Source organism: Hyla sarda (assembly GCF_029499605.1).
Source record: "Hyla sarda isolate aHylSar1 chromosome 1 unlocalized genomic scaffold, aHylSar1.hap1 SUPER_1_unloc_2, whole genome shotgun sequence".
Taxonomy (NCBI): Eukaryota; Metazoa; Chordata; class Amphibia; order Anura; family Hylidae; genus Hyla; species Hyla sarda.
In genome coordinates, this window is record NW_026607581.1 from 1,316,043 (window position 1) to 1,341,101 (window position 25,059).

The 25,059-nt window shown below is 46.5% G+C and overlaps 1 protein-coding gene across 1 annotated transcript in view; it reads right to left on the reverse strand.

The window, feature by feature from the left end:
• Positions 1–18,582, reverse strand: part of LOC130298073 (zinc finger protein 271-like) — an 82,704-nt gene extending 64,122 nt beyond the window's left edge. The window contains exons 1-3 of the mRNA XM_056550968.1: positions 17,441–18,582; positions 16,969–17,346; positions 16,127–16,885 (exon numbers count right to left, since the gene is read on the reverse strand). Of these exons, the coding sequence (XP_056406943.1) occupies positions 16,127–16,885; positions 16,969–16,999 (790 nt within the window). The 5' untranslated portion in view covers positions 17,000–17,346; positions 17,441–18,582. The remainder of the gene's footprint in view (positions 1–16,126; positions 16,886–16,968; positions 17,347–17,440) is intronic.
• Between the last annotated feature and the right edge of the window lie 6,477 nt (positions 18,583–25,059).

Consider the following 25,059-nt stretch of genomic DNA (forward strand, 5'->3'; position numbering starts at 1 on the left):
CACTGACGGCGGATTACACGGAGTCTCCCGCTAGGAGTTTGAGCTGCGGCTGCTGCAGCTCAAACTTGAAGCAGGGAACTCACTGTAATCCGCCGCCAGTGTGAATGTAACCTGTACATTCACATGGGAGGGGGCAAAACTACAACTCCCAGCATGCACTGACAGAACGTGCATGCTGGGAGTTGTAGTTTTGCAACAGCTGGAGGCACACTGGTTGGAAAATACTGAGTTAGGTAATAGAACCTATTACCTAACTCGGTATTTCCCAACCAGTGTGCCTCCAGCTGTTGCAGAACTACAACTCTCAGCATGTACTGATTGCCAAAGGGAATGCTGGGAGATGTAGTCATGCAACAGCTGGAGGCACGCAAGTACAACTCCCAGCATGCCGAGACAGCCATTTGCTGTTCCTGAATGCTGGGAGTTGTAGTTTTGCAAGATTTAGAGGGGTTCAGGCTGGAGATCACTGACAGTGGTCTCTAAACTGTGGCCCTCCAGATGTTGCAAAACTACAAATCTCAGCATGCTAAGACAGCAAACTGCTGTCTGGGCATGCTGGGAGTTGTAGTTTTGTAATATCTGGAGGGCTACAGTTTAGAGACCACTGTCAGTGATCTCCAGCCTGAACCCCTCTAAATCTTGCAAAACTACAACTCCCAGCATGCCAACACAACAAACAGCTGTCAAGGCATGGTGGGAGTTGTAGTTTTGCAACATCTGGAGGGCGACAGTTTAGAGACCACTCTCTAAACTGTCGCCCTGCAGATGTTGCTAGGCAACAGACTCCTGGACACGCGGCGTCATACTCACCTCCACCGCCGCCGTGATCACAGCCGCCGCCGCCGGGTAAGTGACCGCCGCTGCCGCCACCGCCGCTACTACACGGTTCCCCCCGCTGTGCCCGGACACCGATGGGTGGGCATAGCGGGGGGAACCGAACTTTAACCCCCCCCGCCCCCAGTCTGCTATTGGTCGGCCGCTCCGCCGATCAATAGCAGGGATAGGAGGGGTGGCAACCCTGCCACCTCACTCCTATCTCTTCAAGGGGGATCGAGGGTGTCTTGGACACCCCCGATCCCCCTTATTTTATCGCGGCGCCGCCGTTGATGGGCAGGGGATGAGCGCTCCCCCTGCAAACACCGTAGATGCCGTGATCAGAACTGATCACGGCATCTATGGGGTTAGTGCTGCCGGGACCGGCGCGATCGCGGCCCCGGCAGCTGCGGTGGGACTCCGGCTGTGATTGACAGCTAAGTCCCACCCGCGATCTCCTGCGCTGCCCGCGGCAGAGCAGGAGATCGCTTGGACGTATGCATACGTCCATTTGCGCGAACGTGTAATTCGCCTGGACGTATGCATACGTCCAATAGCGGGAAGGGGTTAAGGCCAAAATGGGCTTGGTCCTGAAGGGGTTAAAAAATCATAGCTCTTTAAATTTAGCACCTAAAAATCCATATGATGGCTTATTTTTTGCGCCACCAATTCTACTTTGTAATGACGTCAGTCATTTTACCTAAAAACCTATGGCGAAACGGAAAAAATCATTGTGAGACAAAATTGAAAAAAAAACACAATTTGTAACTTTTGGGGGCTTCCGTTTCTACGTAGTACATTTTTCGGTAAAAACGACACCTTATCTTTATTCTGTAGGTCCATACGGTTAAAATGATCCCCTACTTATATAGGTTGGATTTTGTCGGACTTATGGAAAAAAATCATAACTACATGCAGGAAAATTAATACGTTTAAAATTCTCATCTTCTGACCCCTATAACTTATTTTTCCGCGTATGGTGCGGTATGAGGGCTAATTTTTTGCGCCGTGATCTGAAGTTTTTATCGGTACCATTTTTGTATTGATCGGACTTATTGATCGCTTTTTATTCATTTTCATGATATAAAAAGTGACCAAAAATGTACTATTTTGGACTTTGGAATTTTTTTGCGCATACGCCATTGACCGTGCGGTTTAATTAAAGATATATTTTTATAAGTCGGACATTTCCGCACGCGGCGATACCATATATGTTTATTTTTATTTACACAGTGTTTTTTTTTATGGGAAAAGGGGGTGATTCAAACTTTTAATAGGGGAGGGGTTACATGATCTTTATTAACTTTTTTTTTGCAGTGTTATAGCTGCCATAGGGACCTATAACACTGCACACACTGATCATTGTTATCCCATAGGAGACTATAACACTGCACACACTGATCTCTTATACTGATCATTGTTATCCCATAGGGACCTATAATACTGCACACACTGATCTCTTATACTGATCATTGTTCTCCCATAGGAGACTATAACACTGCACACACTGATCTCTTACACTGATCATTGTTATCCCATAGGAGACTATAGCACTGCACACACTGATCTCTTATACTGATCATTGTTATCCCATAGGAGACTATAACACTGCACACACTGATCTCTTATACTGATCATTGTTATCCCATAGGAGACTATAACACTGCACACACTGATCTCTTACACTGATCATTGTTCTCCCATAGGAGACTATAACACTGCACACACTGATCTCTTATACTGATCATTGTTATCCCATAGGGACCTATAACACTGCACACACTGATCTTTTACATTGATCAGTGGTTTCTCATAAGAAACCACTGATCGATGATTCTGCCGCTTGACTGCTCATGCCTGGATCTCAGGCACTGAGCTGTCATTCGGCAATCGGACAGCGAGGAGGCAGGTAGGGATCCTCCCGCTGTCGTGTAAGCTGTTCGGGATGCCGCGATTTCGCCGTGGCTATCCCGATCAACTGTGCACTGCGATTAATGCCACGCGCTATTAGCCACGGGTCCCGGCCTCTGTTAGAGGCCGGGCCCGACCCGCTATGACGCGGGGCCACGCCATGGCCCCGCGTTATAGATCGGGAGTTGACTCATGACGTAAGGTTACGTCATTGGTCCTGAACAGGTTAAGGACGGACCCATTTTTTTACCTTAATGACCGACTCTTTTTTTTATTTTTATTTGACATGTGTCTCTTTAAATGGTAATAACTTTAGAACGCTTTTTCTGAGCGGAGCGATTCTGAGAAAGTTTTTTCGTGACATATTGTACTTTATATAAATGGTGGATTTTTGTTGACACATGCAGCATTTTTTTGTGAAAAACTCAAAATATTGTGAAAAACTGGAAAATTTCTGCCGTTTATTTATTTTATGGTGTACACTGTGCGGTAAAAGTGATGCTATATTTATTCTGTGGGTCAGTACGATTATGGCGATAACCATTTTGTATCGCTTTCTATGTTCTTTTTCCTTTTCTGAGCAAAATTCTTTTTCTGCTGTTCATTTCCCAACAACTGTAACTTTTTTATTTTTTGTCCGACGCCATTGAGTAAGGGCTTATTTTTGCGGGATGAGTTGTATTTTTTATTGTTATCATTTTTGCGATACGTGCTACCTTTTGATCTTTTTTATTCCGCTATTTGTACCAAAATTGTCGAATTTAGTGCTTTTTTGTTGTTTCTTTACGGCGTTCACTGTGCGGGATTATTTACATTATAGTTTTATAGTACACGTCATTACGGACGTGGCAATACCTATTATGTATATGATTTGTGTTTTTGATCTTTTTTGGTGATAATACAGGGCTTTTATTGGGAAAGGGGCATTTTTTTATTTTATTTTTTACACTTCATACTTTTATTCAAGAACTTTTTATAAAATGTTTTACACTTTTTACAGGTTATGCTATGCTGCAATACATTTGTACTGCAACACAGTATGACCTGATGAGCTGCACACAGTACATCCTCTGGCTGGATCTCACAGGCTTCTAGCAGGCAGACATGGATGCCATGATCAGGATTGATCACGGCATCTATAGGGTTAATGCTGCCGGGACCGGCACGGTCACAGCTCCAGCAGCTGTGGCGGGACTTCGGCTGTGATCGACAAACAGGTCCCGCTGCCGATCTCCTGCACTGCCCGCTGCAGTGCAGGAGATTGCTAGGACGTATGCATATGTCCCAGTGCGCAAACGTGTCGGGTGCTGGGATGTATGCATACGCCCTATAGCGGGAAGGGGTTAAGTTTAATACGGACTCTCTTTCCCATATAAGGGAATTAAGAAGCCTGTCAATTTTTTTTAAACCAGATTTCCTGAATAAGAATTGGAGATGCGTTAATAAAATATAAAATAGTAGCAAGAAGAATCATCTTGGATAATGCTATTCTATCAGCCATAGAAAGTGAAAGTTTTAACCAAACCTCAATTTTTTTCTCCATCTTTTTAATAGTTGATTTAAAATTAAAGGGGTTTCCGAGTCCTTAAGGACACAGGGCGTATCCATATGCCTGTGGGAAATCCGGTCCCCACCGCTAGTCGGTTGGGGACCGGAGCTGGATGCCTGCTGAAATCATTCAGCAGGGACCCCGGCACATCGCTCAGGGGGATCCTGAGACCCCCCCATGTCGGCGATCGGAGAAAATCGCATGTCAATTCAGACATGCGATTTTCTCCAATTCCGGGCTGATCGGGTCTCTGGTGACCCGATCACCCGGAAAATAGGGCTGATCGGAGTTGTCAGCAACAGCCCCGATCAGCCTAAGGGATAGGAGTGAGGTCGCAAAGCTGCGATCTCCTCCTATCCCCTGCCGGAGTTCTGACCAATGGCAGCGCAGGACAGGGGGTTGCCATGGCAACCCCCCGTTCTGCCCGCCCCTGGATGTCGAGGGGCTCTGGGAAGAAGATGGAGGCCATACCTGCAGGAGAAGATGCCTGGGTACCTGGGATCTTCGCTGGAGCCTGCTGGATCCTTGCTCAGGTAGGGAATCGACGGTGGGGGGGGGGGGAATTGAAAGTGAAACCACTAGGAAACCACTAGGAAGGCCAAACTGCAACTCCCAGCATGCCCAGACAGCCAAAGCCTGTCTGGGCATGCTGGGTGTTGTAGTTTTGCAACATCTGGAGGGTCACAGTTTGGAGACCACTGTTACAGTGGTGCCCAAACGGTAGCCCTCCAGATGTTGCCAAACTACAACTCTCAGCATGCCTCGAATGCCCAAGCATGCTGGGAGTTGTAGTTCTGTAACATCTGTCCCTTCAGATTTAGCAATTTTCATGACATTTTTGAAAATTGCTGCTCTACTTTGAAGCCCTCTAATTTTTTCAAAAAGCTAAAATATGTCCATTTTATGATGCCGACATAAAGTGGACATATTGTATTTGTGAAGAAAAATAAAATGTATTGTGAATATCAATTTTCCTTACAAGTAGAGAGCTTCAAAGTTAGAAAAATGCAAGAAATTTTGGGATTTTTCACCAAAAAAGGATGCAAGTAACGCCGAAAATTTACCATCAAAATAAAGTAGAATATGTCACGAAAAAACAATCTCGGAATCAGAATATTCGGTAAAAGCGTTTTCGCGTTATTAATTCATAAAGTGACGGTGGTCAGAATTGCGAAAAAGGGCTCAGTCCTTAAGGTGAAAAAGGGTTGTGTCCTTAAGGGGTTAAGAGGGACAAAGCTTTCCCTTATCTCATTATCAAGAGGGAGGAAATGTCATTTATTCCAGTTGATTTCCATTCCCAAAACCGCCAAACCCTTCAATTGCTGCCATGATTGATATCAGATCATGGGGCAGATTTTATACAAAAAGTTAAATGTCATCTGCATAAGAAAGAACATTTGAGAAGAATCTTTCAGTCCAAATCCCTCATAGGGAACGATATCTTTCACCAAAAATACTGGAGGTTCCACAAATAATAAGAGCGAAGGGGAGAGAGGACGTCCCTGTCTTGTTCCTTTATGTAATTGTCTGATCTCTATGGATGGAATTTCCAGATTAGACTTGTCTATTCTTTCTGCAGATTCTGTCCGGAAATGAGACGACCATCGGATCATTTAAATCTGCGGAATGTCGCCCGTGTTTTCTGGGTGTTCATTCCGCACATTTTCAGCCATTTGAACCCGGCCTTAGTGTTCTTAGTGCCAAGAAGAAAGGAGACACATAATAAAATGGGGAGAAGAAGAAGAGAGCCCACCTAGCCTGTCCTAGAGATAAACATTTGGCCGCAGGGAGGTAAATGAAGTGTTTGTGCTCCATAAGAATTAGAATAGGTCCGGTAGTACCCACAGACAAGTGCGGCCACTCCTTGAGGGACAAATGATGGCCACTGAGGAAAGTTTCCCCCAAGACCACAGACAAGGGAACTGCCTCATAGTGCTGGGGGGGTATACCGGGTTCATATCGACTACCGAAATGAATTTTTCCCATACCGCAATAACGGTTGGGCCCCTCCCCCTTGGGAATGAATTATCAACCCAGCGCTGCGCTGTCCCCACATCAGGGAACTAATCATATGTGACCCGCGAGCGCTGTTCTGCCTCTCCCTCCCCCCCCAATTAATTATCAGCCCAGCACTGCGCTGTCCCCATCAGGGTACTAATCACATATCACCCGCAAACGCTGCCCTCCTCGTCCTCCTGTTTGTTGTGGGCCACCGGTGCTGGAACTCTGTACTGTACGCTGTATCCCTGTGCCCGGGCTGCAAAAGATGAATAAAATAAACTTTAACGCACCTTCCTACGTTCCCCCTTCGGTCCGGACCTGCTTCCTGGGGACGGGAACGTCAGAGAGCCGTCAGCCTATCACCGGCCGCAGCGATGTTCCGGCCAGCTTCTTACATGACAGTGCGCTCAGCCTATCACCGGACGAGGCAGAACATTGCTGCGGCCGGTGATAGGCTGACGGCTCTCCGACGTTCCCGTCCCCCGGAAGGTGCGTTAAAGTTTATTATGTTTATCTTTTGCAGCCCGGGCATAGGCATTGGGGGGGGGGGGGGGAGAAGCAGAACAGCGCTCGCGAATCACATGATTTGGGGGGGGGGGAATACCGTTATATCCCGTGGTACCGCTATAAGTTACAAAAATACCGTGAGACACATATTTGATCATACCGCCCAGCTCTACTGTCTCATGGATAAGGTGAGGGGGCTGTAAGGGTCTTCCATAAATCACTTCCATGCCCAGAGGCGAGGACCCAAAGCTGTAGTGGAATAAAGTTTTTGGCTACAAACACATCATCAAAATACCCATCAGCACTGGAGACCACGAGGACCTGCGTGACCACAGAGGAAATATACCATGATAGGATAATCCTAATCATAGCTTTGTCTTTGTGGAACTCTGGGGATGAAGAAAGCCCACCCAATATCTGTCCCTAGCAGGACCCCAAGTGTTTCTTCACCAGGTTTGGCAAGATCCGAGCAAAGGGCCCAATAAAGACACATTCCCTCCCTCCTACTATAATCCTCTTCCACGGAAAGGGGGGGGGGTGTCCTGAGCTGCATTGGTTTGATCCTTTCAGATGATTTGGAACCAGGAGGCCACAATCTCATCTTGTATAATATCGGAGAGTCCAGGAGAGAACGTGTCCACCAGCGCTTCCTTATCCCAGCACACTTCTGCTGCTACAATACAGAACTCTATTGAATTCTTGGCCACAGTTCTCGTCCCCTGTTACATGGACATGAGCTGCTCTGCCGCAGAGGGAGAACGGACAGGGAGATGAAATGTCTCTGTAGTCGTAGATAATACGTTTATCAGTCTCCAAAGAGGATTCCCCCGGGATAGAGCGTTATCAGTAAGGAGGGAGATCAGGAATCCTACCTTACTTCTATCATTAGGACAGGACTGCGGGACCATTTCCAGATAAATGCCCACTTGGTTCAGGGAGCCTCTACATTCATTAGGATCGCCCCCATAATGCTGGGGAAGCGGGGCAGATCCAGTAAACCCACAGGAGGCAATGGCTTCTATGGCAGCAGAAATAGTTGTCGGAGAAGGAGGGTAGGTGGCTGCCGGTTGAGGCACAGGAGGCTCTAGGGGAGACGTACGATTCTAAAGCGTCTGCATTACAAGTGCCAATTGCTCAATCCTCTGATCCTGCAGATCCATTATAGTGAAAATGTTTGGTGCTGGTGGATTGTCTGCATCATCCGGATTCATGGCCCTTGTGTAATGTCAGGAACCACAAAACCAGATGGAGATGATAGTGCAGAACAAATCACCTTTATTATAATAATGGAAAATACAAAAATAACAAACAATAGGAGAATCCAGGGACCTGGTCAGATACACAGAAAGGGATCAGGAGCCAAAGTAGGTGATAAGGAAAAGCCCAAGTCAGGAGAAAGGAAAGAAGTGTAGTCAGAAGTCAGGAGAAAGGAAAGAAGTGTAGTCAGAAGTCAGGAAAGAAGTGTAGTCAGAAGTCAGGAGAAAGGAAAGAAGTGTAGTCAGAAGTCAGGAGAAAGGAAAGAAGTGTAGTCAGAAGTCAGGAGAAAGGAAAGAAGTGTAGTCAGAAGTCAGGACCAGGATCAGGAACCAGAGTGGATGTCGGACAGACCAGAGTCATCACAATAAGGAACAACAGGAGATCAGAGAATACACAAGGGCAGAGCCTCACAGAACTAAAGCAGATTAACCCCTTAAGGACCAAGACAATTAGGTCTGTACGCCCCTTAAAGACCCGGCCTGTATTTTCTATCGGGGGGGGTCTGACATTATTAGAGAATAATTCTGGTAACGTTTTGCCAATCACGATAATTCTGACTTTTTTGTCACACGTCGTCCTTCATGTACATAGTAAAAGTAAGAAAATATCATTTGTAGGTTTTTTTACAATGCAAAAAATTATGAAATTTTTAAAATAAAAAATTAATAACACTAATAGGCTGCATATATTTATACTTTCTGACCAAACTTCTACTTTCAGATTTCTACTTTAATTTGAAAGCATTTCTTCTTCTTCTTCTTCTTCTTCCTCTTTTTTTTATTAACATGTTAAATGAATTAGAAGCCGAACAATTTGACTTGAAATGTTATAAAGTTCTGAAATATGAAAAGTCCATCTTTTTTTATGTGCTGCGCAGGGTTGGCAGAAACTTGGAGGTGGTAGAACATAGGACACCCCCCCCCCCTCCTAGTTTTAAAAACTAGACCCCTCAAGGTATTTACTAGGGGGTACAGTGAGTATTTTAACACCATCGTTTTTTTTGGCAGGAATCATTACAAAGTCAGTGTTAAAAATTTACAAATCCATCATTTGTGGGACATATTTCCTGTACATCACTTCTGATATTGATAGAAATGCCCCCGATATGTTATGGAGCTGCTCGGCCCGTGTTCGGTAATCCCCCCCCGCCTGCTTAGGACATATTTGGTTCCTTGGCCGTGTGGTAGAACCCAAAAGGAGAGGAGAGGAGAGGGGAGGAGAGGGGAGGAGAGGGGAGGAGAAGGGAGGAGAGGAGAGGGGAGGAGAGGGGAGGAGAGGGGAGGAGAGGAGAGGGGAGGGGAGGAGAGGAGAGGAGAGGAGAGGGGAGGAGAGGGGAGGAGAGGGGAGGAGAGGGGAGGAGAGGAGAGGGGAGGGGAGGAGAGGGGAGGAGAGGGGAGGAGAGGAGAGGAGAGGAGAGGGGAGGAGAGGGGAGGAGAGGGGAGGAGAGGGGAGGAGAGGAGAGGGGAGGGGAGGAGAGGGGAGGAGAGGGGAGGAGAGGAGAGGGGAGGGGAGGAGAGGAGAGGAGAGGAGAGGGGAGGAGAGGGGAGGAGAGGAGAGGGGAGGAGAGGGGAGGAGAGGGGAGGAGAGGGGAGGAGAGGGGAGGAGAGGGGAGGAGAGGGGAGGAGAGGGGAGGGGAGGGGAGGGGAGGGGAGGAGAGGGGAGGAGAGGGGAGGAGAGGAGAGGGGAGGGGAGGAGAGGAGAGAGGAGGAGAGGGGAGGAGAGGAGAGGGGAGGGGAGGAGAGGGGAGGGGAGGAGAGGGGAGGGGAGGGGAGGAGAGGAGAGGAGAGGGGAGGGGAGGAGAGGGGAGGGGAGGAGAGGGGAGGGGAGGAGCGCCATTTGGCTTTCAGGGCGTTATTTTAGGCCGAATGGATTATAGGCCGCACTTCATGCCTGCAAAGGGTTTTATCTGCCAGAACCAAACAGAACCCCCACAAGTGACCCCATTATATATACTGCACCCCCACAAGTGACCCCATTATATATACCGCACCCCCACAAGTGACCCCATTATATATGCAGAACCCCCATAAGTGACCCCATTATATATACAGAACCCCCACAAGTGACCCCATTATATATACCACACCCCCACAAGTGACCCCATTATATATGCAGAACCCCCATAAATGACCCCATTATATATACAGAACCCCCACAAGTGACCCCATTATATATACCACACCCCCACAAGTGACCCCATTATATATGCAGAACCCCCATAAGTGACCCCATTATATATACAGAACCCCCACAAGTGACCCCATTATATATACCACACCCCCACAAGTGACCCCATTATATATGCAGAACCCCCATAAGTGACCCCATTATATATACAGAACCCCCACAAGTGACCCCATTATATATACCGCACCCCCAGAAGTGACCCCATTATATATACAGAACCCCCACAAGTGACCCCATTATATATACTGCACCCCCAGAAGTGACCCCATTGTATATACAGAACCCCCACAAGTGACCCCATTATATATACAGAACCCCCACAAGTGACCCCATTATATATACCGCACCCCCACAAGTGACCCCATTATATATACAGAACCCCCACAAGTGACCCCATTATATATACCACACCCCCACAAGTGACCCCATTATATATGCAGAACCCCCATAAGTGACCCCATTATATATACAGAACCCCCACAAGTGACCCCATTATATATACCGCACCCCCAGAAGTGACCCCATTATATATACAGAACCCCCACAAGTGACCCCATTATATATACTGCACCCCCAGAAGTGACCCCATTGTATATACAGAACCCCCACAAGTGACCCCATTATATATACAGAACCCCCACAAGTGACCCCATTATATATACAGGACCCCCACAAGTGACCCCATTGTATATACAGAACCCCCACAAGTGACCCCATTATATATACAGAACCCCCACAAGTGACCCCATTATATATACAGAACCCCCACAAGTGACCCCATTATATATACCGCACCCCCACAAGTGACCCCATTATATATACAGAACCCCCACAAGTGACCCCATTATATATACTGCACCCCCACAAGTGACCCCATTATATATACTGCACCCCCACAAGTGACCCCATTATATACCGCACCCCCACAAGTGACCCCATTATATATACTGCACCCCCACAAGTGACCCCATTATATATACAGAACCCCCACAAGTGACCCCATTATATACCGCACCCCCACAAGTGACCCCATTATATATACCGCACCCCCACAAGTGACCCCATTATATATACATAACCCCCACAAGTGACCCCATTATATATACCGCACCCCCACAAGTGACCCCATTATATATACAGAACCCCCACAAGTGACCCCATTATATACCGCACCCCCACAAGTGACCCCATTATATATACCGCACCCCCACAAGTGACCCCATTATATATACATAACCCCCACAAGTGACCCCATTATATATACAGAACCCCCCACAAGTGACCCCATTATATATACAGAACCCCCACAAGTGACCCCATTATATATACAGAACCCCCACAAGTGACCCCATTATATATACAGAACCCCCACAAGTGACCCCATTATATATACAGAACCCCCACAAATGACCCCATTATATATACAGAACCCCCACAAGTGACCCCATTATATATACTACACCCCCACAAGTGACCCCATTATATACACAGAACCCCCACAAGTGACCCCATTATATATACAGAACCCCCACAAGTGACCCCATTATATATACAGAACCCCCACAAGTGACCCCATTATATATACTACACCCCCACAAGTGACCCCATTATATACACAGAACCCCCACAAGTGACCCCATTATTTATACAGAACCCCCACAAGTGACCCCATTATATATACAGAACCCCCACAAGTGACCCCATTATATATACAGAACCCCCACAAGTGACCCCATTATATATACAGAACCCCCACAAGTGACCCCATTATATATACAGAACCCCCACAAGTGACCCCATTATATATACAGAACCCCCACAAGTGACCCCATTATATATACCGCACCCCCACAAGTGACCCCATTATATATACCGCACCCCCACAAGTGACCCCATTATATATACCGCACCCCCACAAGTGACCCCATTATATATACAGAACCCCCACAAGTGACCCCATTATATATACAGGACCCCCACAAGTGACCCCATTGTATATACAGAACCCCCACAAGTGACCCCATTGTATATACAGAACCCCCACAAGTGACCCCATTATATATACAGAACCCCCACAAGTGACCCCATTATATATACAGAACCCCCCACAAGTGACCCCATTATATATACAGAACCCCCACAAGTGACCCCATTATATATACAGAACCCCCACAAGTGACCCCATTATATATACAGAACCCCCACAAGTGACCCCATTATATATACAGAACCCCCACAAGTGACCCCATTATATATACTACACCCCCACAAGTGACCCCATTATATACACAGAACCCCCACAAGTGACCCCATTATATATACAGAACCCCCACAAGTGACCCCATTATATATACAGAACCCCCACAAGTGATCCCATTATATATACTACACCCCCACAAGTGACCCCATTATATACACAGAACCCCCACAAGTGACCCCATTATATACACAGAACCCCCACAAGTGACCCCATTATATACACAGAACCCCCACAAGTGACCCCATTATATATACTACACCCCCACAAGTGACCCCATTATATACACAGAACCCCCACAAGTGACCCCATTATATACACAGAACCCCCACAAGTGACCCCATTATATATACATAACCCCCACAAGTGACCCCATTATATATACAGAACCCCCACAAGTGATCCCATTATATATACTACACCCCCACAAGTGACCCCATTATATACACAGAACCCCCACAAGTGACCCCATTATATATACTACACCCCCACAAGTGACCCCATTATATACACAGAACCCCCACAAGTGACCCCATTATATATACATAACCCCCACAAGTGACCCCATTATATACACAGAACCCCCACAAGTGACCCCATTATATACACAGAACCCCCACAAGTGACCCCATTATATATACTGCACCCCCACAAGTGACCCCATTATATATACTGCACCCCCACAAGTGACCCCATTATATATACAGAACCCCCACAAGTGACCCCATTATATATACAGAACCCCGACAAGTGACACCATTATATATACCGCACCCCCAGAAGTGACCCCATTATATATACAGAAACCCCCCCAAGTGACCCCATTATATATACAGAACCCCCAGAAGTGACCCCATTATATATACAGAACCCCCAGAAGTGACCCCATTATATATACAGAACCCCCACAAGTGACCCCATTATATATACAGAACCCCCAGAAGTGACCCCATTATATATACCGCACCCCCAGAAGTGACCCCATTATATATACAGCACCCCCAGAAGTGACCCCATTATATATACAGAACCCCCAGAAGTGACCCCATTATATATACTGCACCCCCAGAAGTGACCCCATTATATACAGAACCCCCACAAGTGACCCCATTATATATACAGCACCCCCAGAAGTGACCCCATTATATATACTGCACCCCCAGAAGTGACCCCATTATATATGCCGCACCCCCAGAAGTGACCCCATTATATATACTGCACCTCCAGAAGTGACCCCATTATATATACTGCACCCCCAGAAGTGACCCCATTATATATACCGCACCCCCAGAAGTGACCTCATTATATATGCCGCACCCCCAGAAGTGACCCCATTATATATACTGCACCCCCAGAAGTGACCCCATTATATATACCGCACCCCCAGAAGGGACCTCATTATATATGCCGCACCCCCAGAAGTGACCCCATTATATATACTGCACCCCCAGAAGTGACCCCATTATATATACCGCACCCCCAGAAGTGACCTCATTATATATGCCGCACCCCCAGAAGTGACCCCATTATATATACTGCACCCCCAGAAGTGACCCCATTATATATACTGCACCCCCACAAGTGACCCCATTATATATACAGCACCCCCAGAAGTGACCCCATTATATATACAGAACCCCCAGAAGTGACCCCATTATATATACTGCACCCCCAGAAGTGACCCCATTATATACAGAACCCCCACAAGTGACCCCATTATATATACAGCACCCCCAGAAGTGACCCCATTATATATGCCACACCCCCAGAAGTGACCCCATTATATATACTGCACCTCCAGAAGTGACCCCATTATATATACTGCACCCCCAGAAGTGACCCCATTATATATACTGCACCCCCAGAAGTGACCCCATTATATATGCCGCACCCCCAGAAGTGACCCCATTATATATACTGCACCTCCAGAAGTGACCCCATTATATATACTGCACCCCCAGAAGTGACCTCATTATATATGCCGCACCCCCAGAAGTGACCCCATTATATGTACTGCACCCCCAGAAGTGACCCCATTATATATACTGCACCCCCACAAGTCACCCCATTATATATACTACACCCTCAGAAGTGACCCCATTATATATACTGCACCCCCAGAAGTGACCCCATTATATATACCGCACCCCCAGATGTGACCCCATTATATACACCGCACCCCCTAAAGTATTCACCTAGGGCAGTAGTGAGCACGTTGAGCCCTTATTGTTTGGATAGAATTATTTCAAATTCAGTGGAAAAAATAGCAATTAGCTTTTTTTTCCAGAAATTCTTTATTTGTGGGACATCATTTTGGTCGCTTTTGAAATGGAGGAAATGCGCCCCATATAACGTTGTTCGTCCCGGGCTGGGCAGTACCCCTACTTAGGCCATATCTGGTTGCCTGACCACCTGGTAGGGCCAAGAAGGAGAGGAGCCCCCTTTGGCTATCAGGACATCATTATATGAATTATAGACCCCACTCCATGCCTGCAAAGGATCGGAGCTGTCAGAACAATACCGCACCCCCACAAGTGTATTGTCTGGACCAGGGAGCGCTCTGATTGGTCCTTGGTCTTTTATCAGTGACGCGCGGCTGTCTGTGACAGTTATAGTTCCTGATGGATATATCCGCCATGTTGTGGGAATAATCATCCGCTCATGGTGAATATATCCATCACTGGGTGTTTGGGTGATCGTCCCCATTCATACGGCATTTCTGCAGTATCGGTGTCCGCTGTCATGTCAGAAAAGGGATCCAATGTATACTGGACCCGTCTCATTCAGAAATGACTGGAGCTGCTACAGTATATGTCAGCATCATTATTATTGACGTGATGCTGACGGATACCTGTAACATAACGCTGAAACGCAGTATGAACAGGACGCAGTGTAGGGTCACATAGAGCGCAGAGTATTTCACACCGCGGATGCCCCCGGCAGTCACAAGGGCGAGATCACTGCTGCGGCTGTTATTTTTACACTTAGTATTCCAAAGCATTGCAGTTATATCCTGCCTGACAGTTTTACACTAGCAGACAGCATATCAGGATGTGCCTCTGGCAATAACCGGGGCAGACCTGGGGGTCCTTGTAAAGACCCCCGATTGTCCAGGTAACTAGCAGCACCCTGCAATCGTTGCGCAGTGTTGTAGGAGACAGAGGGATTACACACAGCACCCCACGATTGCGCTGCAGGGAAGACAGAGAGAGCTCCCTCCCTCTGTCAAAACACTTACAGTCCGTGGTCACTTCTGACATGAGTACTTATCCCCTAGCCACAGAATCCTGTGGGGATAAATGTCTGATAGTGAGGGGTCCGACCACTGAGACCCCCGCGATCTCCTGCCTGGCATCCCGTTTGTATATCTCCGCTTCTCCCATAGAGATTTATAGAGAGGTATGTCGGGCACCTCTTCATGCAGTGGTTGACAGTAATCCCTGCACGGAGCGGAGGTCACTTGTGCCTAGAGAGCTGGGAGGCCCCAGTCTGAGATATGTTTTGGGGGAGGGGGATGGTATTCCAAAATTTGCCTTGTAGTCCCAGAGATTCTAGTTACACCACTACTTCCCCCAAAATATTATTGTAGCCGGTGACTGAATAGAATCTGTGACCCTTCTCTGTATTTAATGATCACTACTTACCTGGGTAGTTACCTGTAGTAATGTCCTCCTTAAACTGTTCATCACCGCTCACATCTGTCTCTTCTGCTTTTACTATTATGTTTGGAGCATTAATATATATCAGATCTTTACCTGTAGGAATGTCCTCCTTATACTGCTCATTACTTCCCACATCTGTTTCTTCTTCTTTCTTTGTGTCAGTATTAATATAGATCAGATCTTTCCCTGTAGGAATGTCCTCCTTATACTGCTCATCACAGCTCACATCTGTCTGTTCTTCTTTCTTTATGTCTGTAGTTTTATTATAGATCAGATTTTTAACTGTAGGAATGTGCTCCTCATACTGCTCATTACCGCTCACATCTGTGTCTTGTTCTTCCTTTATGTCTGTAGTATTAATATAGATCAGATCTTTTTCTGTAGAAATGTCATCCTTATACTGCTCATCACCACTCACATCTGTCTCTTCTTCTTCCTCTATGTCTGTAACATTAATATCGATCAGATCTTTCCCTGCAGAAATGTCCTCCTTATACTGCTCATCACTGCTCACATCTGTCTCTTCTTCTTTTATGTCTGTAGCATTAATAGAGATGAGATCTTTCTCTGTAGGAATGTCCTCCTTATACTGCTCATCACTGCTCACATCTGTCTCTTCTTCTTCCTTTATGTTTGTAGAATTAATATAGATGAGATCTTTCCCTGTAGTAATGTTCTCCATATTCTGTTCATCAAGAGGAGGGGGACACCTCTCTGGTGCTGTTCTCTTACTGGATCTGACTGTAGGGAACACATACAGAGACTGAATTCATTCTTTACATACAAATAATGAGAGGACGTGTGTATATAGTCATGTCTATTACCTGGTGATGTGAGGGGCTGCTGATCCTCCATTATGAAATAATAAAGGGGATAAATCAAATGAAATCCCAGGGGAGGTGCATATAATACTTAACTTTTAATTTTACAAAGTTAAAATCGTCACCAAAAGAATAGTGCTCAAATAACCCAAACGAATAAATATAAATGTTCTGGTTATGATATGGATCTTACTCCAGAAACAATATCAAGCATACAGGGTGTCGCTCTCAACGCATTTCTGCCACTAATGATATGGCGTCATCAGGAGAGACAAAGGACAAAGCTTGAAATACCTTAATAAAATTGTGGTACTAAGAGCACCCTATAAATAAACCAATGTGACTAAGAGATCACGGCAAGGACTGTCTGTATCAGGCCACCTGCAAAGAAAGCACAACAGAAAGGTACCGGTATCATTTATGTGCTCCAAGCATAATAAAACACATGAGCTATTCATGCGGAGCATACACTCACTGTGCCGTGGATATTTTCCAGAAAACCTAAAGAGGAAAGAGAAAAGCCCCTATCAGTAACTGTCCAGCTGGTATCTGTAAAGAAAAAACACTCTTCCGCAGTATGCGGCTACTCACAGTCACAGTCTGCCGATATCCGTGATCCCAGGACGGTGCGCTATAACCCACAGTGGCGGGGAGCCTTGCAGTAAATGCCGGCTGCTAATGCACTTCCGTAGCTGGGATCACGGCGTGTGACGTCTTATGCGCTGGCCGAGCCGCGTGTCACTTCCGCCGCACCCCTGATTGACATCATAGGGGCCGGCGATTATCGTGCAGCGCGCGGTCAGGTGACGGCCGCAATGAAAACAAAAGAATCATGTGATTACGGCTATGGTAAACACTCTTATATCCTGGTATATTCATAATGGCTGGATGTTTGAAGCAAATTAAAGAGGAACTAGCGGGATAGAGGTTAAGTATGTAACCTAAAACTATTCATAAATATATATTTAATAAGCAGTACTACGGAGATACCTTATGCATATAACAGGTGCATAGAAAAACCTGCCTATGTATAAATCAGACCATAGGAGTATATACATACATAATGAGAAGTCTAGGTACCCTAAATGACTGGGCACTATTGCCATAATTCATTGGTGACTCCCATAATTATATTGATACAAAAACTGGTCCGAGGCAACATATCAGCATACATATATAGTTTTTACATAGCCACAGGCGAAGGGCATGGGTATAGATACCCTAGATGCTCGGAAGAGGTTAGACTCCGCGGACGAGGCCTTAATAATTGAACCTTATATTCGCTGAGGCTAAATTATAGTATAGTATAATATAATGGGGTACCCCCCCCCCCGAGGGGGGACACTAGATAGGCTACATGACAAGACGATAACGGGGGCCTAGGGAACCTACCTTTCCCTGCACTAGTTCTATAACCCTAGTGCCTAGGCAGGGAATACCACAGTGAAATAGCGGGGTCCCGGTCAGCTGAGAGAACGGGTGGAGGTCCCTAACCTCGCTCCACGCTGTCTGAACGACGCTCCAATCCTGCAGGCAGCCTCAGCATCACAGCATTGATCAGTGTATGTAATCTATAGATTCCATGTAATAGTCTACTACAGGGACTAAAAAACTGGCAATAAGGTAAAAAGAACATTAACTTAATGTGAATAAGCCCCTCCCCTAATAAACTATTAAGTCTTCCCCATTTACCATTTTTTTAAATAAAATAATGTAAACAAAAATAAACCTAAACATATGTGTAACCGCACGGTCAATGGCGTTAACGTAAAAAAATACAACTTCATGGACCAAAAGAAAAGTCTTAAAAAGCGATCAAAGAGTCTCATCAAAATTAGTTGTTCATACATCCCGTATACGGAATAATAAGAGAGTTATAGGGGACAAGATAGGACAATCTGATACAGACTCATTATTGTACAAAAAGTTCGAATTTTTTTTTATATTTTAAAAGTGTTAAAATAAAACCTATATAAATCATTTCTCATTGTAATCGTTTGGACCTACAGAATAAAGAGAATTATTACCATAATGTGCACTGCGTCCAAACAGAAGAACCCAGATTTCACCCCACAAATAAAAATGTTTGGCCCTTGTTGTAGATTTTGCGGTAATATGAGTGATGTCATTACAAAGTACAAACCGGTGGTTAAAAAAACAACAACAAGAACAAGAAGCGTCATATGGGTTTGTAAAGAGGGAATTACAATCATTATGGCGATTAGAAGGAGAGGAGGAAAACATTAAAAAGAGAAATCACTGTGTCCTTAAAGGGTTAAAACGCAAAACTGTTGGGTTCCGAAGGGGTTAATAGTACAAAAAAAACATCTAACAGCAACATGTGACCACACACATACCTCCACCTGCAGAGCTGTACAGGAGCCGTGTACTTACAGGACCTGCGATGATGTCACAGTCATGTGATCAATCGGGACTCTGCTGTCACATGACCATTCTCACGGGTCCTTAACTCACCATCCCGTCTATCCTGCGCTGCTGACCTCCGCCCACTCCTGTCACATGATCCTCCCCACAGGTCCTTCAGCCACGGTCGTTTCTTTACTGCTATACTTTGCCCCCAAATGTACCGGTCACATGATTGTGACATCATCACAGGTCCTACACCTCCAGCATGTAGCAGATACAGAGCAGGTCCTGGGGGGGCAGTCACTGCTGTTGTGTGTGGAGATCTCTCAGAGCAGCAGCCCCTGATCATGTGACTCCTCCTCCTCCTCCATGTGACTGATCACATGACGGTGACATCATCGCAGGTCCTGTAAGCACACGGCTTCTCTACAGATACAGGTATGTGTGTGCGTCACCATCAGATCAGTATTATTGGGGATGTTTATTATTAACCCCTTAAGGACACGATGTATATTTACATTCTGTGCCCCATATGGGACTTTGAGGTGAGCTCAGGAGCTATAAGCAGCCAGGACTCACCTGTAATGACGCTCATCGCCATTAACCCTTTAGATTCCATGATCAAAGTTGATTGCAGGATCTACAATTAGTAAAATGCAGTTGTTGGGGGGCGGAGTCTAGATCAGCTGAGATGACGGCCGGAGGGCCCCTTACCATGCTCTGTGCTCAGATCGGTGCTCTAAGTATACAGACACCTCCACAGCCTGTATAAGCCGAGCACCGATAACACTGATCACTATGGCAGAGCGTTATTCAGGGTTTGTAATAGAAGCCCCTCCCCTAATAAGTTTATATCCCATGTTTGTAATAAAATAATGTAGGTGGGCGTGGCTTAGACATGGCACTGTACGGTTGTTTCTCTAGGGAGCGCCGTGCCGACCAGCGGTTGTTCTCCTGATTTCCTGTCTATACTGCCCCCCAGGGGATGTCTGGATGGTGAAGGTAACAGGTCACTTACCCGCCCATCCTGTCACCTGGTCAGTCTCTTTTCTCCGGATATCAGCCACTTCTTCCATACAGGACTATGTAAGCATCAGGTTTTTTAAGTTTCTCCCGCGCCCCTATTATTACTATAGACAGTGTTTCCAAACCAGCGTGCCTCCAGCTGTTGTAACACTACAACTCCCAGCATACCCTGACAGCCAAATGCTGTAACAGCTGGAGGCACCCTGCTTGGGAAACACTGACTCCGGTGGTGGCCCAGACCCTGCGTGTGTAACAGTATATGATGCTCGGCCTCTGCTGCAGGTAATAGCAGGTTCTTCCGGGGGGACATATCACAATTCACATAAAATCCTGATGTAATTGTGATGTATATTGTGCCCCCTAGTGGACACATTTCACTATTCTTCATTGGACAATGTCATATTGAATCCCTCTATTCTTCTCCCTGCTCTGATGAAGACGTTCTGAATACACCGCAGCCTCAGAGATTAGGAGAAATGGATTCACAACGTCTTCAGCAGAGCAGGGAGAGCGACCTCAGAAGACCTGGAGGACCAGAGCGCCACCACTGGACGGGAGAGGGGAGTGCGCTCTAGTCTCTTATTTTACAGCCCTCGGACAATGGATTTTGTTTTATAGAGAAATCTGAAAACTCCTATAATGTCTCCTCAGATGTTTCCCCAGATTATCTCCAGGAAATGGATTTTATTTCTCCATAGAATCTGGTGCGGTTTATCATCGTCTCCTCTTCTTCCCTTCAGGTTTCTCCAATCCAGGATCCTCTGCTGATATCTTCTATATAAGAGAATTCTCCTGGATGACCCATCAACCATGGAGAGAGACAGGAACAAGATGGCCGACAGGATCATAAACCTCACCCTACAGATACTCTTCCGGCTTACTGGAGAGGTGAGGGATTCTGGGAGTGATGTCACATGACCTCATTCTTATCTATGTAATAACAGATGAATATGACTGGAGAGGTGAGGGATTCTGGGGGTGTTGTCACATGACCTTATTCTTATCTATGTAATAACAGATGGATATGACTGGAGAGGTGAGGGATTCTGGGAGTGATGTCACATGACCTCATTCTTATCTATGTAATAACAGATGAATATGACTGGAGAGGTGAGGGATTCTGGGAGTGATGTCACATGACCTCATTCTTATCTATGTAATAACAGATGGATATGACTGGAGAGGTGAGGGATTCTGGGAGTGATGTCACATGACCTCATTCTTATCTATGTAATAACAGATGGATATGACTGGAGAGGTGAGGGATTCTGGGGGTGTTGTCACATGACCTCATTCTTATCTATGTAATAACAGATGGATATGGCTGGAGAGGTGAGGGATTCTGGGAGTGATGTCACATGACCTCATTCTTATCTATGGAATAACAGATGGATATGACTGGAGAGGTGAGGGATTCTGGGAGTGATGTCACATGACCTCATTCTTATCTATGTAATAACAGATGGATATGACTGGAGAGGTGAGGGATTGTGGGAGTGATGTCACGTGACCTCATTCTTATCTATGTAATAACAGATGGATATGACTGGAGAGGTGAGGGATTCTGGGAGTGATGTCACATGGCCTCATTCTTATCTATGTAATAACAGATGGATATGACTGGAGAGGTGAGGGATTCTGGGAGTGATGCCACATGACTTCATTCTTATCTATGGAATAACAGATGGATATGATTGGAGAGGTGAGGGATTGTGGGAGTGATGTCACATGACCTCATTCTTATCTATGTAATAACAGATGGATATGACTGGAGAGGTGAGGGATTCTGGGAGTGATGTCACATGACCTCATTCTTATCTATGTAATAACAGATGGATATGACTGGAGAGGTGAGGGATTCTGGGAATATATGTAGATATTAATGTGTCTCTCCATACACAGGATTACACAGTAGTGAAGAAGTCCTCTAGTGGGCGCTGTCGGGCCCCTGTGTGTGAAGGATGGGGAAGAACCCTGAGCCCAATCCCGGGGCCCCCACCTCACTCCCTGATACATGAGGAAATGGATGAACAGAAGATCCTAGAACTCATTAACAAGATGATGGAGCTGCTGACTGGAGAGGTGACCCTGCTGGGAATGCTGGGACATTATACAGTAATGGAGGGGTCTGGTGATGACTCGAGAGGTGACCCTGCTGGGACATTATACAGTAATGGAGGGGTCTGGTGATGACTGGAGAGGTGACAGTGCTGGGACATTATACAGTAATGGAGGGGTCTGGTGATGACTGGAGAGGTGACACTGCTGGGACATTATACAGTAATGGAGGGGTCTGGTGATGACTGGAGAGGTGACACTGCTGGGACATTATACAGTAATGGAGGGGTCTGGTGATGACTGGAGAGGTGACACTGCTGGGAATGCTGGGACATTATACAGTAATGGAGGGGTCTGGTGATGACTGGGGAGGTGACACTGCTGGGAATGCTGGGACATTATACAGTAATGGAGGGGTCTGGTGATGACTGGAGAGGTGACACTGCTGGGAAATTATACAGTAATGGAGGGGTCTGGTGATGACTGGAGAGGTGACACTGCTGGGACATTATACAGTAATGGAGGGGTCTGGTGATGACTGGAGAGGTGACACTGCTGGGAATGCTGGGACATTATACAGTAATGGAGGGGTCTGGTGATGACTGGAGAGGTGACACTGCTGGGACATTATACAGTAATGGAGGGGTCTGGTGATGACTGGAGAGGTGACACTGCTGGGACATTATACAGTAATGGAGGGGTCTGGTGATGACTGGAGAGGTGACACTGCTGGGACATTATACAGTAATGGAGGGGTCTGGTGATGACTGGAGAGGTGACACTGCTGGGACATTATACAGTAATGGAGGGGTCTGGTGATGACTGGAGAGGTGACACTGCTGGGAATGCTGGGACATTATACAGTAATGGAGGGGTCTGGTGATGACTGGACAGGTGACACTGCTGGGACATTATACAGTAATGGAGGGGTCTGGTGATGACTGGAGAGGTGACACTGCTGGGAATGCTGGGACATTATACAGTAATGGAGGGGTCTGGTGATGACTGGAGAGGTGACACTGCTGGGACATTATACAGTAATGGTGGGGTCTGGTGATGACTGGAGAGGTGACACTGCTGGGACATTATACAGTAATGGAGGGGTCTGGTAATGATTGGAGAGGTGACACTGCTGGGACATTATACAGTAATGGAGGGGTCTGGTGATGACTGGAGAGGTGACACTGCTGGGACATTATACAGTAATGGAGGGGTCTGGTGATGACTGGAGAGGTGACACTGCTGGGACATTATACAGTAATGGAGGGGTCTGGTGATGACTGGAGAGGTGACCCTGCTGGGACATTATACAGTAATGGAGGGGTCTGGTGATGACTGGAGAGGTGACACTGCTGGGACATTATACAGTAAAGGAGGGGTCTGGTGATGACTGGAGAGGTGACACTGCTGGGACATTATACAGTAATGGAGGGGTCTGGTGATGACTGGAGAGGTGACACTGCTGGGACATTATACAGTAATGGAGGAGTCTGGTGATGACTGGAGAGGTGACACTGCTGGGACATTATACAGTAATGGAGGGGTCTGGTGATGACTGGAGATGTGACACTGCTGGGACATTATACAGTAATGGAGGGGTCTGGTGATGACTGGAGAGGTGACACTGCTGGGACATTATACAGTAATGGAGGGGTCTGGTGATGACTGGAGAGGTGACACTGCTGGGACATTATACAGTAATGGAGGGGTCTGGTGATGACTGGAGAGGTGACACTGCGGGGACATTATACAGTAATGGAGGGGTCTGGTGATGACTGGAGAGGTGACACTGCTGGGACATTATACAGTAATGGAGGGGGTCTGGTGATGACTGGAGAGGTGACACTGCTGGGAATGCTGGGACATTATACAGTAATGGAGGGGTCTGGTGATGACTGGAGAGGTGACACTGCTGGGACATTATACAGTAATGGAGGGGTCTGGTGATGACTGGAGAGGTGACACTGCTGGGAATGCTGGGACATTATACAGTAATGGAGGGGTCTGGTGATGACTGGAGAGGTGACACTGCTGGGACATTATACAGTAATGGAGGGGTCTGGTGATGATTGGAGAGGTGACACTGCTGGGAATGCTGGGACATTATACAGTAATGGAGGGGTCTGGTGATGTCTGGAGAGGTGACACTGCTGGGACATTATACAGTAATGGAGGGGTCTGGTGATGACTGGAGAGGTGACACTGCTGGGAATGCTGGGACATTATACAGTAACACCACTGGAGGGGTCGGGGTGATGACTGTATCATTATGTGTCAGGTTCCTATAAGGTGTCAGGACGTGGCGGTCTATTTCTCCATGGAGGAGTGGGAGTATGTAGAAGGACACAAGGATCAGTACAAGGATCAGGTCATGATGGAGGATCAGCAGCCCCTCACATCACCAGGTAATAGACATGACTATATACACACGTCCTCTCATTATTTGTATGTAAAGAATGAATTCAGTCTCTGTATGTGTTCCCTACAGTCAGATCCAGTAAGAGAACAGCACCAGAGAGGTGTCCCCGTCCTCTTCTTCCACAGGATGATCAGGTAGATGGAGATATTCCCTATGATCTGTAGAAGGGCTGTGAAGCTCTTGTGGTCAGTCCCCTCACCCTCCATGACTCCTCATCTCCTGCT